Source organism: Juglans regia, unplaced genomic scaffold, assembly GCF_001411555.2.
Source record: "Juglans regia cultivar Chandler unplaced genomic scaffold, Walnut 2.0 Scaffold_119, whole genome shotgun sequence".
Classification (NCBI taxonomy): Eukaryota; Viridiplantae; Streptophyta; class Magnoliopsida; order Fagales; family Juglandaceae; genus Juglans; species Juglans regia.
This window is the reverse complement of record NW_023342299.1, coordinates 4,122-21,999: the sequence shown is the minus strand read 5'-3', so window position 1 is coordinate 21,999 and position 17,878 is coordinate 4,122. Positions and strand designations below refer to the sequence as shown.

The following is a 17,878-nucleotide window of genomic DNA, read 5'->3' as shown; positions in this document are numbered from 1 at the left end:
GTAAATGTAGATGGTGCAGTGTTTGCTGACTTGAGGAGAGCAGGAGTTGGGATTGTCCTAAGAGATATGAGTGGAGGAATTGTGATGGCAGCTAGTAAAAATGAAGAGGACGTGGATGGGGCAACCACTATAGAATCCATTGTTGTGTTGAGAGGCCTACAACTATGCCTCCCACTTGGTATTCCTAAATTAATCCTTGAATATGATTTTCTGAATGTGAATCACTAACGTTCGAACGTTGGCACCAAATATTTTCACATTGTACAGGGAATGTTCAAACGTTAAGATGTATATGTTTGAACGTAATGCAATTTCTCAGCTACCTTCAGTGATAGTTTCCACAAACCATCACAGAAAACTCTTTTTTTGTGACGGTTTGGGCACTGTCGCAATCACCAAACCGTCACAAAAACTCATTTCTATTGTAGTGATTGTACTATTCGAAAGTAAAACATGCATGGCTAGCAATAGTAAAGTTTTAAAACAGGAGTAATAACTTATTGGGTCTTTAACTCATGCGTGCATCCTATTAATTAAATTCAATAAATTTTATCAATCTATTGGTTAATTAAATTCAATATATAACATTAAAAGTCCCTAGCTGCAAATAGTTAGTTTTGCACGTATATATTTATTTTGCTTCCCGGAATTTAAATTTAATTTGTCAATTTCAGTACCCTTCGATCGGTTTGTAAATTTCTTTCAATAATTAAGGACCATCTTAATTAGCTTTTATTCCCTCGACCTCTTTCTTGCTAGATATTCTGTTTCTTTTTCTTAAATATCTTCAATTATATATGATTCGTAGTACGTAGATGCGGGCCAAACTCATAATAAAACAAAAGGAAGTACTTCCTTTTATAATACACAACAAATATAAATTATCTTACAAGCTGTGGCCATAAGAATGACCTTATTAATTGGGGATAATACACGCCAGCTTCTATAATAATATTACACACAATTAACACAGCATAGCCATTGGCCTTATTGTTGATGATACAAGCTGCTTCTATGTTACATATAATTGTAACACAACATCTGTATATCTGATATCATTGGCCCTAATATTTGATAATACTAGCTCACACAAGCACACACACATGACATACATGATATTTATAGCAAACACACCATATAATCTGATTGCTGGCCATGCTGTTGATTATTCTTCACATGATCGATACTGGCGGCCGTTAAATATTACCCGCTGGCCAGTTTGCCCCGGGCCCAAAGGCTATGACAAGAGAAGGAAAGTTCATTAGAAAATAAAAAATAAAATTTTCAGGAAAGAGAACTAGCATATATATATTATATATATATATATATGTGTGTGTGTATATGTATACTGAATAAAAAATGAAGGAATCGTGATTTTTAGTGCATGTATATATCTAGTGAGTTTTACACTCATGTATATAAGTACTCAAACTCAAGAACTACAGTAGTCATGCATCGGTACTTCAATTAAATTTGGAAATCGATCGGTCATTTTAGTTTTGATTTTTTGCTTCGGGCTTGGAAAATTCTAAATGCGTATATATTAATTAATTAATATATAATTGCGTTCAAGATATACATGTAGGCCAGATAGGATATTGAATTCATGCAGCTAATTACCTGCACGCGAAAGAGTCCATGTCTCGTCGTCGGCGCCCACATGCCATGCAAAGCAACCGCGCAAATTTAAATGGTTCGTACCAATTGCCGCGCTAACCTTTGTAGAGATGCACCTTTCATCATCATAACCAATCCAACTCCTCTCGTTACGCGAGAAGGTAGCAACATAGTTTTCAACATGACTGGTTCCATAATCAGTATTCCTCTTACCGACAATTGCATGGATATTTTTGTAATCTTTATGTGCTGGATAAGCCTGTGCAAACAATCCATTATCAGCATTCTGGTTCGTTAGATTCCATTCATAGCCAGAAAATGGAAGACCGAGGACTAATTTTTGGGCCGCAACTCCGTCCTTAATCCACGCCTCAATGCCTGATCTTCCACACCTGTTTTCCTCCTGAGGATTAGACCACGCATGAACCGGTCCAGTCAAACTGGGTGAGTTGTCGGGAGTATAGAATTCAATGGCCAGTACGTTGATCCAGTCCAAGTTGTCTGAAATAGCCTTACAAGGATAATTGAAATTGAGACCGGCTCCACCAGGAATGATCGGGTGGTGATACACCGCTGCGGTTAGCAGCAACCGATTCTGATGATTTCCAGCGTTGGCATCTTGCCACGTGGCCTGACGCCATTCCTGAAGGAATACCTGGAGGAAGAGACCGTTGTCTCTCAGGGAGGACGGGTATAGCCAGCAGAGGTCAAGGCCATCGAAACCGAAATTCCTGGCTACACTAATGGAGTCATCTATGAATTTCTTACGTGAACGTTGATTGATCAACACTGGAGATATGTCAGAGCCTTCACCACCAATGGATAAAAGAGTTTTAACCCGACCCTGGGATCGTTCTCGAACGATTCTGATGAAGTCTTGGAATTTTTCTGAGTACTTGACAGGAATGGTGACCGCGCCATTATTACTGTTGACCTCGGCAAAGCCGGCATAAAGATGTGTGAAGAGTTCGATAGGCAAATCTTGTAGCGGCCGGATTAAATAGTCAGGCCGGCAAAACCAGTATCCGGCTTTCACACGGGAAACACCATCACGGGAAGCCATTCGATCGAGGAAAGGCGAAACAGGTGAACTAGTAATTATTATATTTTGTGTGTCTTGGTGGTGCGAGCAGTGGAGTTTCTAGCCATGCATGCGTGCGTATTTATAGCCTTTTCAAACCCATATAGTGATTGATTTATGATGCATATATCATAAATGATATTGTAGACTTGTGCATGCATGCATGCATCATCAAGTGGCCGACAAGAAATTAAGCCTTGACGTGCATCAAATGGACTAATCCAAGTGTAACTCTCATATTTTAAATTTTTGATATGGGACTAGTCGTGTAGTTGTGTGCGAACATTTAAATGTACACATAAAATTACTATTACATACATGCATGCACTACGACGACGACGTTAGTCGGCCTCCCCTTAAACTGTACATGATAGTGTATCATATCACGTCATGACATACAACATCATAAGCATTAATTCACAATTCATAAAATTAGTAGGTATTATGTCGCAATCCATCCAACCATGCACAATGCATGCATCATGAGGCTGATCTAGATCATGATTCGTTAACTCTAACTACTACTGACATAAAACCCACGACTTCTTGCAATTAAATGGTTTCTGGAATTAAGAGCAAGTTGCTAATTAATTAATTTTTTCAGAGAACTATATATATATATATATATATATATATATAAGGTGTAGTTCTTTAATTTTCAACTTAAGTTGGGTAAGAAAACTAATTACCTAGTTTTGTTTAATTTTTGTAGTATAATTGCAAACGAGATTTGTAGCTGTGTAATCGAAAAATGCTATTCTTCATCTTTGATTTTGTCACTCACAGTCATATTGAACGTTTAATTATGTAGTGCGTTATAATTACTGATTTTATATGTCAACCACTTAAAATTAGAACAATTAGCAACTTAAATCAAAGATATAAAGAGTAGCATTACTCTTAATTAATATGTTAGAAATATTTTCAAAATAATTAATTATATATTATATTTATTAATAATATTTTTGGGTTGATTTTAGAAGTTGTGAATTATTTTGGAAAGAGAGAATATATGAAAAGTTATAACATTTATAGAAGTTTGGGTCTACATTCTAACCATTAGCATTTGATTGGCATAGTGGTGTTGTAACTTCCCATTTAGTGGAACCATGGGATGGGACGTTTGAATCACACCTCTTCATAGTTTTCTTGATTTATGAAGAGGCCCAAGAGGCATGCGGACAGCCAGCATCAAGGATGCATGCGTGGGGCTCTCATGCGCTGCAATGCTTGGGGGATTAAGGGGCGTGCGCGCTAGGCACAAGCAGCGAGGTGCTGCAATGCTTGAGAAATTGAAAAATGAAACTCACGCGCCCACCGTTACTCGAGCTGGTGCCAACCGGTTGGTGAAGAAAAAAGGCAACCGTTGGACTAAGGGTACGTTTGGGTGTTGAAAAGTATTGAGAAGTGTTGAGAATATTTGTGAATAGTTATGAGTAGAGATTGAAGTGAGTTTGTGGGTCCCATTGAGAGTATTTTGAGTTGTTTGGATGTGTGAAGTATGTTGAGTTGTTAACTTTTGAGTAGGTAGTTGAAAAATGTGTGGGTCCCATAAATATTATAGTGATTTGATTTTTAATATATAATAAATATTATAATGATTTTATTATAGTGATTTTTTAATATTAATAAATATTGTAGTGATTTTATTTCACTTTTATATATAATAATGATAAATATTATAATGATTTTATTTTTAATTTATATATAATAATGATAAATATTTTAATGATTTTATTTTTAATTTATATATAATAGTGATAAATATTATAATGATTTTATTTATATATATATAATAGCGATAAATATTATAGTAATGTTATTTTTTATTTATATATTATAGTGATTTTATTTTTAATTTATATATAATAGTGATAAATATTATAGTATTTTATTTTTTATTTATATATAATAGTGATTTTATTTTTATTTATATATTTTAGTGTTTTTATTTTTTATTTATATATTATAGTGATTTTATTTTTTATTTATATATTATAATGATTTTATTTATCATTAGTATATTATAATGATTTTATTTTTTATTTCTATTTAATAGTGATAAATATTATAGTAATTTTATTTTTTATTTATTATATATAATAGTAATTTTATTTATTATTTATTATATATTATAGTGATTTTATTTTTTATTTATATATTATAGTGATTTTATTTTTTATTTATATATTATAGTGATTTTATTTTTTATTTACATATTATAGTGATTTTATTTTTTATTTATATATTATAATGATTTTATTTTTTATTTATATTTAATAGTGATAAATATTATAGTAATTTTATTTTTTATTTATTATATATTGTCGTGATTTTATTTTTTATTTATATATTATAGTGATTTTATTTTTTATTTAAATATTATAGTGATTTTATTTTTTATTTATATATAATAGCGATTTTACTTTTTATTTATATATAATAGTGATAAATATTTTTTATTTATATATTGTAGTTATTTTATTTTTTATTTATATATTATAGTGACTTTATTTTTTATTTATATATTATAGTGATTTTATTTTTTATTTATATATAATAGTGATAAATATTTTTTATTTATATATTATAGTTATTTTATTTTTTATTTATATATTATAGTGATTTTATTTTTTATTTATATATTATAGAGATTTTATTTTTTATTTATATATTTTAGTGATTTTATTTTTTATTTATATATTATAGTGATTTTATTTTTTATTTATATATTATAGTGATTTTATTTTTTATTTATATATTATAATGATTTTATTTTTTATTTATATTTAATAGTGATAAATATTATAGTAATTTTATTTTTTATTTATTATATATTATAGTGATTTTATTTTTTATTTATATATTATAGTGATTTTACTTTTTATTTATATATTATAGCGATTTTATTTTTTATTTATATATTATAATGATTTTATTTTTTATTTATATTTAATAGTGATAAATATTATAGTAATTTTATTTTTTATTTTTTATATATTATAGTGATTTTATTTTTTATTTATATATTATAGTGATTTTACTTTTTATTTATATATTATAGCGTTTTTATTTTTATTTATATATAATAGCGATTTTATTTTTTATTTATATATTATAGTTATTTTATTTTTTATTTATATATTAAAGTGATTTTATTTTTTATTTATATATAGTAGTGATAAGTATTTTTTATTTATATATTATAGTTATTTTATTTGTTATTTATATATTATAGCGATTTTATTTTTTATTTATATATTTTAGTGATTTTATTTTTTATTTATATATAATAGTGATTTTATTTTTTATTTATATATAATAGTGATAAATATTTTTTATTTATATATTATAGTTATTTTATTATAGTGATTTTATTTTTTATTTATATATAATAGTGATTTTATTTTTTATTTATATATTATAGTGATTTTATTTTTTATTTATATATTATAGCGATTTTATTTTTTATTTATATATTATAATGATTTTATTTTTTATTTATATTTAATAGTGATAAATATTATAGTAATTTTATTATTTATTTATTATATATTATAGTGATTTTATTTTTTATTTATATATTATAGTGATTTTAATTTTAATTTATATATTATAGCGTTTTTATTTTTTATTTATATATAATAGCGATTTTATTTTTTATTTATATATTAAAGTGATTTTATTTTTTATTTATATATAATAGTGATAAATATTTTTTATTTATATATTATAGTTATTTTATTTGTTATTTATATATTATAGCGATTTTATTTTTTATTTATATATTTTAGTGATTTTATTTTTTATTTATATATAATAGTGATAAATATTTTTTATTTATATATTATAGTTATTTTATTATAGTGATTTTATTTTTTATTTATATATAATAGTGATTTTATTTTTTATTTATATATTATAATGATTTTATTTTTTATTTATATATTATAGTGATTTTATTTTTTTTTCATATATTATAATGATTTTATTTTTTATTTATATTTAATAGTTATAAATATTATAGTGATTTTTTTTTATTTATATATTATAGCGATTTTATTTTTTATTTATATATAATAGTGATAAATATTTTTTATTTATATATTATAGTGATTTTATTTTTTATTTATATGTAATAGTGATAAGTATTATAGAATGTTTGTGAATAGTTATGAGTAGAGATTGAAGTGGGTTTGTGGGTCCCATTGAGAGTATTTTAAGTTGTTTGGCATGTGAAATATTTTCAAAAGTACGAGAATACTTGGAAAGTGTTGAGAAATGTTTGGTACCCAAACATAGCCTAAGTCCATCTGTTGTATTATTTGGCAAGTAACAATATATATATACTTATTCCGAACAGTTTTCCCAAATACGAAAAGTAATAACTTTTGGTTCGCAACCTTTGGTCATCTATAAATATACTCATTGGCCTTCCATTTGAGGATCCAATATAGAATTTCGAATTCTCTCTCTCTCTCTCTCCCAAGTTCTTCACTTATTCATATTATTAGAACTTATTAAAATTTATTTGTTCTCGAGAGAACAAATTTCTAATTTATATATTATAGTAAAATCTAAGGGTATTCGGGATCTAATTTCGTGTGTGTATAACGCAGTTAGACAAACAGACTAATTTTGAGTTTCATTGTATCTTGGAGGCAAATTCACTCGTAACCCGTGTGCATACCGTTATTGGTGGAGACGAATATTTTCTTACGGAAAGCGAAATTATAACGCGCCTTAAAGCAAATTTTCTCTTACTATTGTCTCTTTTGCAGCCCCTTTAAACCAACAAATTACTACTCAAAAGAGCATTCTTTTTAAGTCACCACAAATTATATTACTAATTCAGTTAAAAGGGTATTTATTCAAAAAAATATAAATGTAATTGATTAATTATATAGAAAAAAAAACTGTATTCATTTAAAAAAACTGTAAATGAAATTGAGTAATTATATATAAAATGCTTGGGACACGAGACCTATCCATGGGGTTTGTACGGCATTGTTCCTAAGTATTAAATAAATAAATATATGAACAATTATGTGCAAACCCCTAAACAGACCCGAGAATCTACCCGCGGTGCTCTTATTACACATTACCCCTTAAAGTAATGAAGCTGTATGGAGCAGCTTTCTTTCTCCAAACTTACCCGTATGTTTGTTTCTTTCTTTTTCTAAGTTCTCTACACATTCATGATCTAGATCTAATGTTTCTCTTATGTCAAGAGTTTGATGGTTTGATGATATATGACCCGATTTTCTAAATGGAAAATCTGGGTTCGAAACTCCCCTCCCCCGGCCCTTTGTATATAAAAAGATATTTCTCATATATATATATGCAATTATTTTTTTTATTGCACCTCATGTGTGAATGATACCTAGGAAATCAAACAATTAATAAATCCATGCAGATCCTTAACCTGCAAATTAGAGCCCAAATCATGATCAACAACGGGTTATCCGTTATCTTAGGATTGTAATTAATAAATTAACCTCGAGTTTTACTCAATTAATTTGTTAATCATTAAAATTATAGATAAAGTTAGAATATATAACACGCACAAAGAATTTATTATGTCAAAATTAAATATATAGTTCGTAAACAAGCTTGAACTCTCAGCTAATTGTATAAAAAAAAAAAATGAAGCAGAGATTGGCTTTCTTTCTCTAGACTCACCCGTATGTTTTTTAAATTCTCTTCAACATTTATCTAGATTTATATTTTTCGCATGCAATTTTTTTTTTATTGTGTCAACGACACCTTGAAAATCCAAACCGTTAATAAATCCAAATTCTTAATTAACGTGCTAATTATTAGAGTCCAAATCACTGATAAGTAAACATCAACAACGTAATTACGATTGTAAATAAATAAAGCTACTCAATAAATCGCTTGAGATTGATTATTTCTCGTTACGAAATATTGAGCTGCATGATCATCTATATATATTTCAGAAAGAGCTTTTGATTATTTCATATATCGATGATATATTATAGAGTCACGGCCATCTCAATCACCATTGCGGTTCTTGGGGTTGAGCAGCGGCACCCTTTCCTTTTGTCATTTAATGCTACCAACCGACCTTCAGCTGCATGATAATGATCGATCTATATCTACCTGAAAAAGAGCGTTTGATTATTTCATATATCGATTATTATAGAGCATCTCAATCATCATTGCAGGCTTCTATGTCATGACGCATCAGTAGTTAACGTCATTCATCCACGTTTCAGACCAGGAAAATGAAATGAGGGCTAGCTGCTAGGGTCACCGAGAGGATTTCTCCTAATAGTGTAAATTACACTTTTCTACTATTTTTTTAAATCTATTTTAAACATTTAAAAAAAATAAAAATTACAAATTCATTGGAAGATATATATGTATCCGTATATTCTCAGAAGCATTTTCCGAATATAATACTACATGCATGTCACCTACGGCCTGACTCATAAATTATATAGTCTTATGAAATGGAATAACCAAAAAGGAAAAAAAAAAAAAAAGAACTCTAAGACATGATGTATATTGTATTATATCTCTTTTACTTGTAGTTTGTTTTACGGTCCGGCTGATTTCTTGGTGTGCATGGGTGCAGAAGTACAAGTGATTTATGAGATAACTATATTCAGCTGCCCTATTTATTGAAAGGATTGTTGAAAACCGACAGCTAGCTCATCCACGCGTCAACACGGATAGCTATATATTAATAAAATTTAATAATGATATATAGCTAGTTAATTTTAACCTAATCCATATCGATCGATCTTGGATTAGATACATGTATATATATTGTTCAGCCTGTAGTGCAGGGTTATTACTGTTCATGCATTGTTCCTAAATAGTAAATAAATAAAAATATGAACCATGCATTAACAATAACGAAACAAAATTATATACTCTGTGCAAACCCCTTATAAACATGACCAGAGAATCTACCCGTAGTGCTCTTATTACACATTACCTCTTAAAGAAATGAAGCTGTATGGAGCAGCTTTTCTTTCTCCAGACTCACCCGTATGTTTCGTTTCTTTTCTTTTTTAAGTTCTCTTCCACATTCATAATTTAGATCTAATGTTTCTCTTACGCTAGGAGTTTGATGGTCTGATAGCATATGACCGGTCCTCAAAATGGAAAACTTGGGTTTAAAACTCTCCTCCCCCAACCCGTTGTATAAAAATAAAAATAAAAATAAAAATTCTCTTATGCTATTTTTCTTTTTTTATTGCACCTCATGTGTGAATGATACCTAGGAAATCAAACAGTTAATAAATCCATGGCAGATCCTTAACGTGCAAATTAGAGCCCAAATCATGATCAACAAGAGGTTATCCGTTATCTTAGGATTGTGAATAAACAATTAGTAGGCTACCCAAGATTGGTTTAATCAAAATCGAGTTTTACTCAATTAATTAATTTATTAATCATTAAAATTATAGATAATGTTAGAATATATAATACAAAGAATTTGTGTTATGTCAAAATTAAATATATGGTTCCTTGCTGTTTTTATTCCATGATCTCAATTATATGTACATGTTTAGCATTAATGATTTATGATGCATATATCATAAATGATATTGTAGACTTGTGCATGCATGCATGCATGCATCATCATGTGTACTAGAAATTAAGCCTTGACGTGCATCAAAAGGACTAATCCAAGAGTAACTCTCATATTTTAAATTTCTGATATGGGACTACTCGTGAATTAGTTGTGTGAACATTTGTATATACACAGAAAATTACTCACTTTCAAATCATTCAATATAACATACGCACTACAACGATGTTAGTCGACCTCCCCTTCAGGTGTACATGGTAATTTTCAACTTAATTAAGTTGGGTAAAAAACCTAATTATCTAGTTTTATTTAATTTTTGTAATATAATTAATGTAAACGAGATTTGTAGGTGAATCATCAAAAAATGCTATTCTTCGTCCTTGATTTTATCACGCACATGAGTCATACTGTTTAATTATGTAGTGCGTAATAAGTACTGATTTTATTATATGTCAACCACTTAAAATTAGAACAAGCAACTTAAAATCAAAGATATAAAAGGTAGCATTACTCATAATTACTACTCAAAAGAGCATTCTTTTAAGTCACCACAAATTATATTACTAAATCAGTTAAAGGGTATTTATTCAGAAAAATATAAATGTAATTGATTAATTACGTAAAAAAGAAGTGTTTTCAATTAAAAAACTGTAAATACAATTGAGTAATTATATATAAAATGCTTGGGACACGAGACCTATCCATGGGGTTTGTACGGCATTGTTCCTAAATATTAAATAAATAAAAATATGAACAATGCTGTGCAAACCCATAAACAGACCCGGCTCATGATCTACCACATTCATGATCTAGATCTAATGTTTCTCTTATGCCAAGAGTTTGATGGCTGATGGTATATGACTCGGCTCTCTAAATAGAAAATTTGGGTTCGAAACTCCCCTCCCCACCTTTGTATAAAAAAAGATATTTCTCTTCTATTTATATGCAATTATTTTTTTTTATTGCACCTCATGTGTGAATGATACCTAGGAAATCAAACAGTTAATAAATCCATGCAGATCCTTAACGTGCAAAATAGAACCCAAATCATGATCAACAAAAGGATGTTATCCGTTATCTTAGGATTGTAAATCAATAAGTTGGCTACCCAAGATTGGTTTAATGAAACTCGAGTTTTACTCAATTAATTCATTAATCATTAAAATTATAGATAAAGTTAGAATATATAATACAAAGAATTTATTAGGTCAAAATTAAATATATATATATAGTTCGTAAAAGCTGATCAGTTTGTATAAAAAAAAATGGCTGCTCCTAAATATAAAATATAAGTTGACGATAAACTCGAACTCGGATACATATATAGAGTAGTCGACATCATTCGCTTAAATTCAAAATTGTTTCAAGTCTTGCTATCTCAATACATAGAGTACTAGTCGCCATCATTCACGTCATGCACACTTTGTGGCACTCATGTAACAGCTACGGATTATTCATGGCCTCTATAATTAATGTTGACAAATTTGGTATTTATCTAAAAGTTTTATTATACTAAAATTAGTATAGGCTTAATATAGATACATGATAAAGTGGTTTAAAAAATAGTCCAGATCATTTAATGCTACCAACCCATGCCTTCACCTGATAATGATCTACCTTGATTGAGTTTATACTGCGTTTGTATGTTGAATTGAATTGAGTTACATTGAATTGAGATGATAAAATATTGTTAGAGTATTATTTTTTAATATTATTATTATTTTCGAATTTGAAAATATTAAATTATTTATTATATTTTATATTAAAATTTAAAAAAATTATAATGATGAGTTGAGATGAATTGATAATCCAAACGTACCCTAAATAGAAGATGTTTGGGACCATACTCGATTCTATCCTTTCTCTTGGACTGTTCACTGTGTCCACTACAAGAAAACTGGGCTATTGCGGCGATTTTTTGTCCGCTGGAAATAGCATTGCCGCAATAGCCCAGTTTTCGTGGCAATTTTTGCTTTGACGCAATATACCAGGGGCGCGGTTTTTAATTTATTTTTTGCAGCGAATTTTAAGTTTTTTGCGGCGTAATTTATTCGCCGCAAAATAAGTTTACGCTTTACACGGCGATTTTGAAGATAGTTGTGACGCTTTTATCCGCCGTAAAATGATAAAATCTTATGGCGTCGAAGAATTTCGCCGCAGTAGTGATTTTAAGTCGTGGGCGCCAACACCCCAGGTAAAGTTTAGATTTCCCCCCAAATCGCGATTTCTCTATTCCTCGTCCCCAACTTTCACCCATCTCCATTTCTCTCTAGCTACAGACTCACCGCCCACACAAAGTTTCCTCTAATGAACTTCCACCGAATGAAACCGCTAACTCACGAACCAGTGAGTCTCGCGTAAGCGATGTACGCGGTTCCGCCCCATCGAAAACCCTGTAATCGGCTTCTTCATCAGTTTATGTGAAATCATCGTCGTCGTCCAGTTTTCTTTTACTCTAAGGCTTTCATCGTCGACCCTTTTCCGAGGCAAAGTGGGTTGAAGTCCATTTTCCGTCCCATTCATCTCTTGATCCACTCAGCTGGAGTCGATTTCCCAAGGTAATACTCTGTTCTAGGTCTTCATGGTTCTTAACGAATGCGTGCGGGTAAATTAGAAATGGATTTGTTTTGCTAATAAAAATATGCTTAGGTTTTCCTTTTGCACACACATTTGACAATCACGAGCGGGGAGCAAGTGTTTTAGTTTTTTCGACTCTGGCAAACTTCATTCGGAGTGCCTGGGTTACGGGCAGAACAAATTAAACCCAATGTGACTTGTTTTTTTAGTTATTAAATCAGCATTAACATCTTATGCCTGCACACACACACACAGAGGACCTAATCATCAAGTTGTATCTGTTGCCTCATATAAGTAAAATGGAAGAGGCAAAGTCATTCAGATACACTTGGTGCTAGATTTTAGGGTGAAAAAAAAGAAGAGAAAAGATAAACAAAGAAGAAGGAGATAGCTAAGATTATCTTGGGTGTACCAAATCAACAAACTAATTACAAACTAATTACAAACAGTTAGTAGATGTTCTTCTGTTTTATTAAATAGTTAGTATCTTTGTATTATATATTTGGTTCCGTTTGTATGGTATGGGGTTTTATATTTTTTGGGTTCATTTTTTTAGGCTTTTGTAAGTTTTTTTTTCCAATTAAAACTCAAGGTTTTATTAAAAATAGAGACATGATTCTCATTCGGTTTGGGTTGATATTGGGTTTTATATTTATTTTGGTTCATTTTTTTAGGGTTTTAGTTTTTTATGTTTTTATTAGGACTCAAGCATTTTATTAAAAATGCTGACATGCTTCTTATTAAGTAAAAACTAATTGGACTTCACCAAACAATATAACTGAATCGGTTTTTGGTTGAAGAATTTTATGTTTCATTTATTTTTTACTTTCTCATCTATATCTGTCTTTTAAAAATCATCAAAGGAGTGAGAGAAGTTTTTGTAAAATAAACCAAACAAAAAATAAATGAAAGGAATTGTATGATTGGTGAATTTTCAAGGTAGTTAAAAAACATGCTCGTAAACAAAATTCCTGTGTATTCCAGGAAGAATTTTGGTCTATGTTTCTAGGTATAGAAAAAAACCATGTAAGTTTTGATTGATTATAAGAGCTCAAGGTTTTGTTTCAAAAAAAAAAAAAAAAACTCAAGGTTTCCTTTAAACCAGGTGACAAAAGGAAAACAAAAACCTACACGAGGAATATAAGTTATAATATTATAACTTACACTGGGGCTAGATATACGAGGAATGACACGATGTTTCCTGCATACAATGAGATACCAAAAATGACATGAGACCTTGAAACTTTAATATATAAGAACTCGAGATGTTTAGAACGGGAGAAATATTTAGGCTATACGTAGGAAGAAGGCTGAAAACGAAAGACATCACGTGATGATCAACATGGATCGTTGCCATTCTTGCTTGGAAGCCAACCCTTTTGGTTCTTGACCAGGGTGTCCGGCAGGGGATCGATCAGCTAGGCTAGATGTGGATCAGGCCGGCACCACGTACGTACAAAATATCACCTAGCTGCTTGTCATGAGTCTTTGTATTGGGTGCGTACGTATTTATAGGTATGAGATGGAAAGGTTTAGAAGATGGTGGACGCCAATAGATGATCAGTTGCTTTTGGGTACAAATATTATTTGGTTTTTTGAGCTGTTAAGCAAAAACTATGAGAAGATAATTTTATGGGGGTAGAAGTAGATCATCATGATGAGCTGGGAAGCTCATTAATGATTAATTATGTTGATTTTTGGAGCGTTTTATTTCTGGCATTCATTGGTTCTCCGAAACCTATCGATCTTGAAGTTTCATCACTAGCTAGCCACTTTTGGTAGTAACGTTACCAAAAGTGGCTCTCTAGCCGAACCCTACATGCTATTATAAGCTGTTGTATATGTTACCAAAAAAATGTCAATTTACTGTGATTTATTCTTAAATATGTGAGTAGGAAAACTGGAATGTATTGGTCATGTGCATGCTTTCCATGAGATTTACTAATAATTGATCGGGAGGGATTTGATCTTTTGAGTTTGCTTAAAGACATATATATAATACACATGATGCATGCAGCTTCGAAAAGGGTCATGATGTTATTAACGATTAAATTATATACCCTACCGGCCAATCACTTGAGCTGTACGTCGACGTTTGATCTCTTCATAATAGAGACGCAGGCGCAATTGAAATGGCTTAGTTTGGAAAGAGATCATGAGAGAGCGGGTGGAGCCATTTGGTGACGTGAAGCAACTGATCATGATTGTCATACAGTAAAGATGGAGGGAGGAAGAGTAATGGAGTCCAACGGAGTCCATATCTTTATACGTACGTAGGTGTTCAATCCCAAATTCCTTAATTTTCTAAAAGATCAAGTACGTACTGGCCTGGCCTGGTTGGGATTAGCACGTACGTGAGATCATATGTGAGAGCCCACCACCTATCTAGCCGTTACATTTAAACGGTTTATTTCAACCAAGACACCACCCCTGCCTACGCTATCTGCCTTTTATATATATATATATATATATATATATATATATGCTTCCAGCTTCCTTCCTTCAATTGGCTTTTAATTAATCTGCTCCTCATGCATCTTTAGGATCATCATCATCATGCATATATATATATATATATTTCAATAATATTAATGGGCAGAGGTACTAGTACTACTCTTTAATGATGATGATCTGCATCCATGCAATTAATGAATGCGTGCATCTTATAATTATTATATGCTTCCAAGGATATGGACATAATACTAATGATCACCTATGTATATGTATATATATATATATATATTTATATACATAGGTGATCCAATTTAATCTCTGAAATTGGCAAAGGTAGAAGCTGTTTTCCAGTTCAATTCCCATTAATTCATGATCATCTTAATTAATTAATTAAGTGCCAATCATGAAAAAGGATGCACTTCATATATGCAGAGCATGTGGAGTGACGTCGTTCCTATATATAGTGATCATCTGGAGTTTGGAGAGCAAAAATGGCTCCTTAATTTACACAACATATATATTAGAGATTGCTTGTTAGGTACGTAAACTCTTAATTTAACTTAATGTTACTGATCAATGCATGCCCATTGATTAACTAACTAGTCGATCTTTGTAATTTTCTGGGTTTAATAAAATTATTAAGGGTTAATATAGCGAGTATTCAATTATTGTATAACAAGTCTAGTAGTTGATCTTATATATATTAATTAGAGTACTGGCCGGCGCACATATAATAATATAGATGGATATTTATTCCAAAACACAAACGTCACTACAAGAAAATCTGTCTATTGCGGCAAATTTTTGGCCGCTGGAAATAATATTGCCGCAATAAGCAATCTTTCAATACAACTCCACAAAGCTTTAAGGATGTTTGTAATTAGTTTGTTGATTTGGTATTGTTCCCAAGATAATCTTAGCTATCTCCTTATTGGCTTCCACAATCTCCCTAATTAGTATATATAGGCAATGTGCAACCCTACTAATAATAATGTTATTATTTTAGTGCTATTATTGTTATCTTTTTCAGAAAGATGGCTGCCAAGCAAACTCCACTTCTGCATTGGGTTTATATTGGCAGAAAACCCTTTAGGAACACTTATAGAGATTCTATAAGTGTTCCTAAAGTTCTAGCCTCCCCAAGTCATCAACATCTAGGGGAGAGTTAAAAAGTCTTGTATTATTAAGCATCATGGTAAACATGGAGGTCAGTTTGATAATTGCATGCAGTTCACTAGACTTTTTAACCAATGGTCGACAAGTTTGCCATCATGTTCCAGCCGTTGGATAATCTAAAGGACACTTGCTATGTAATAATGCTAGCATATTGCATCCAATAAAAATGGGCATTTTATGACAAGTGTCCCCAACCATTATATATAGTTTGGTGTGGCAATATTGACCCACTAGCAACTGTCAAAACTCGTGGTTTTGCCTGCCAATTCTAGTGCAGAATTGTTAAAATCACTTCAAGTATAGAGCATAAATGTGGGAAGGTATATATATATAGATATATATATATATATCTATATACCTTAAGGAGAAAAAAGATAGGAAAGAGAATTTGAAGTTGAACTTAGATTAATGGTCCATTAGTGTATTGTAAAAATAAATAGATCGAACACTAAATTGTTGGCTTCCATATATATGTTCTGGACAAGCTCCTCGTTAAATTAAACTATATATTATAATCCTTATAATAATGTCAGTGTGCTTATGATGCAAGATTTGAAACAAAATACATACAAAAGGTTATCAGTTTGGGGTATCTACAGCATGCACATGGTTACATTCCTTAGATACAGCTAGCTAGCTTTCATGCTTACGCCTATGTATGTATTTTGTGTTTGTCTAATGAAGCTGGAAATTAAGCCGAAGACCAATATGCATGCAGGATGCCCCAAAAGTCGCTTTCTCAGAAATTCCAAAGCCAGCTTAATTGCAAGTATTAATTAATGTTTGCTTTTGCACGTTACATGTCCTTTAGTTCTTGTACCTCAACTTCAGGAATCCTTCTCAAAATATTCATGTGGAATTAATTAGAAAAACCACTCCAGCTTCAACACTTATAATATGTAGGTTTTCCTGATCATATGCTTCAACCCGGATTCTTTTTATAATATTTAGTGTTCAGATGTATGATTTTTTTATAAAGCCTCGCAGTTAAGGACGATAAAGAATTATTAATTTGTTGCAATGATACAGTGTAAAGTCAGGAAAAAGTTTGTCTCAGTCAATGAAAACAAACTTCTCTCGTGATAAAGCTGGGACGACAAATTAAGGACTGAAATTTAACAGTAAATTAAGTTTGGTGGCATGGAAATTACTATAGTCTATGGTCTCTGGTATAAGAAAACAAGCTGCATGTTTTAAAAACCATACACGATAGATTTAGTTTAATAAACCAGTTGATGATGATCAGGACCTCTCTCTCTCTCTCTCTCTCTCTCTATACTCTCTATATATATATATATATATATTCTTATGTTCTGAGATAAGGGGATAATAAAAATAGTACTTGAAAGCCATAAATCAGCTGGGAAAGAAGGGTTATAATTTGTCTTTTTGCTTGGTGCTGCTAG

General features: G+C 30.5%; 1 protein-coding gene across 1 annotated transcript; it reads right to left on the bottom strand.

The window, feature by feature from the left end:
- Nucleotides 1–1,612: 1,612 nt before the first annotated feature.
- LOC118345019 (class V chitinase-like) lies at nucleotides 1,613–2,680 on the bottom strand. Its single transcript, XM_035686889.1, has one exon. The coding sequence runs from the start codon at nucleotides 2,678–2,680 to the stop codon at nucleotides 1,613–1,615; it is 1,068 nt and encodes a 355-aa protein (XP_035542782.1).
- Between the last annotated feature and the right edge of the window lie 15,198 nt (nucleotides 2,681–17,878).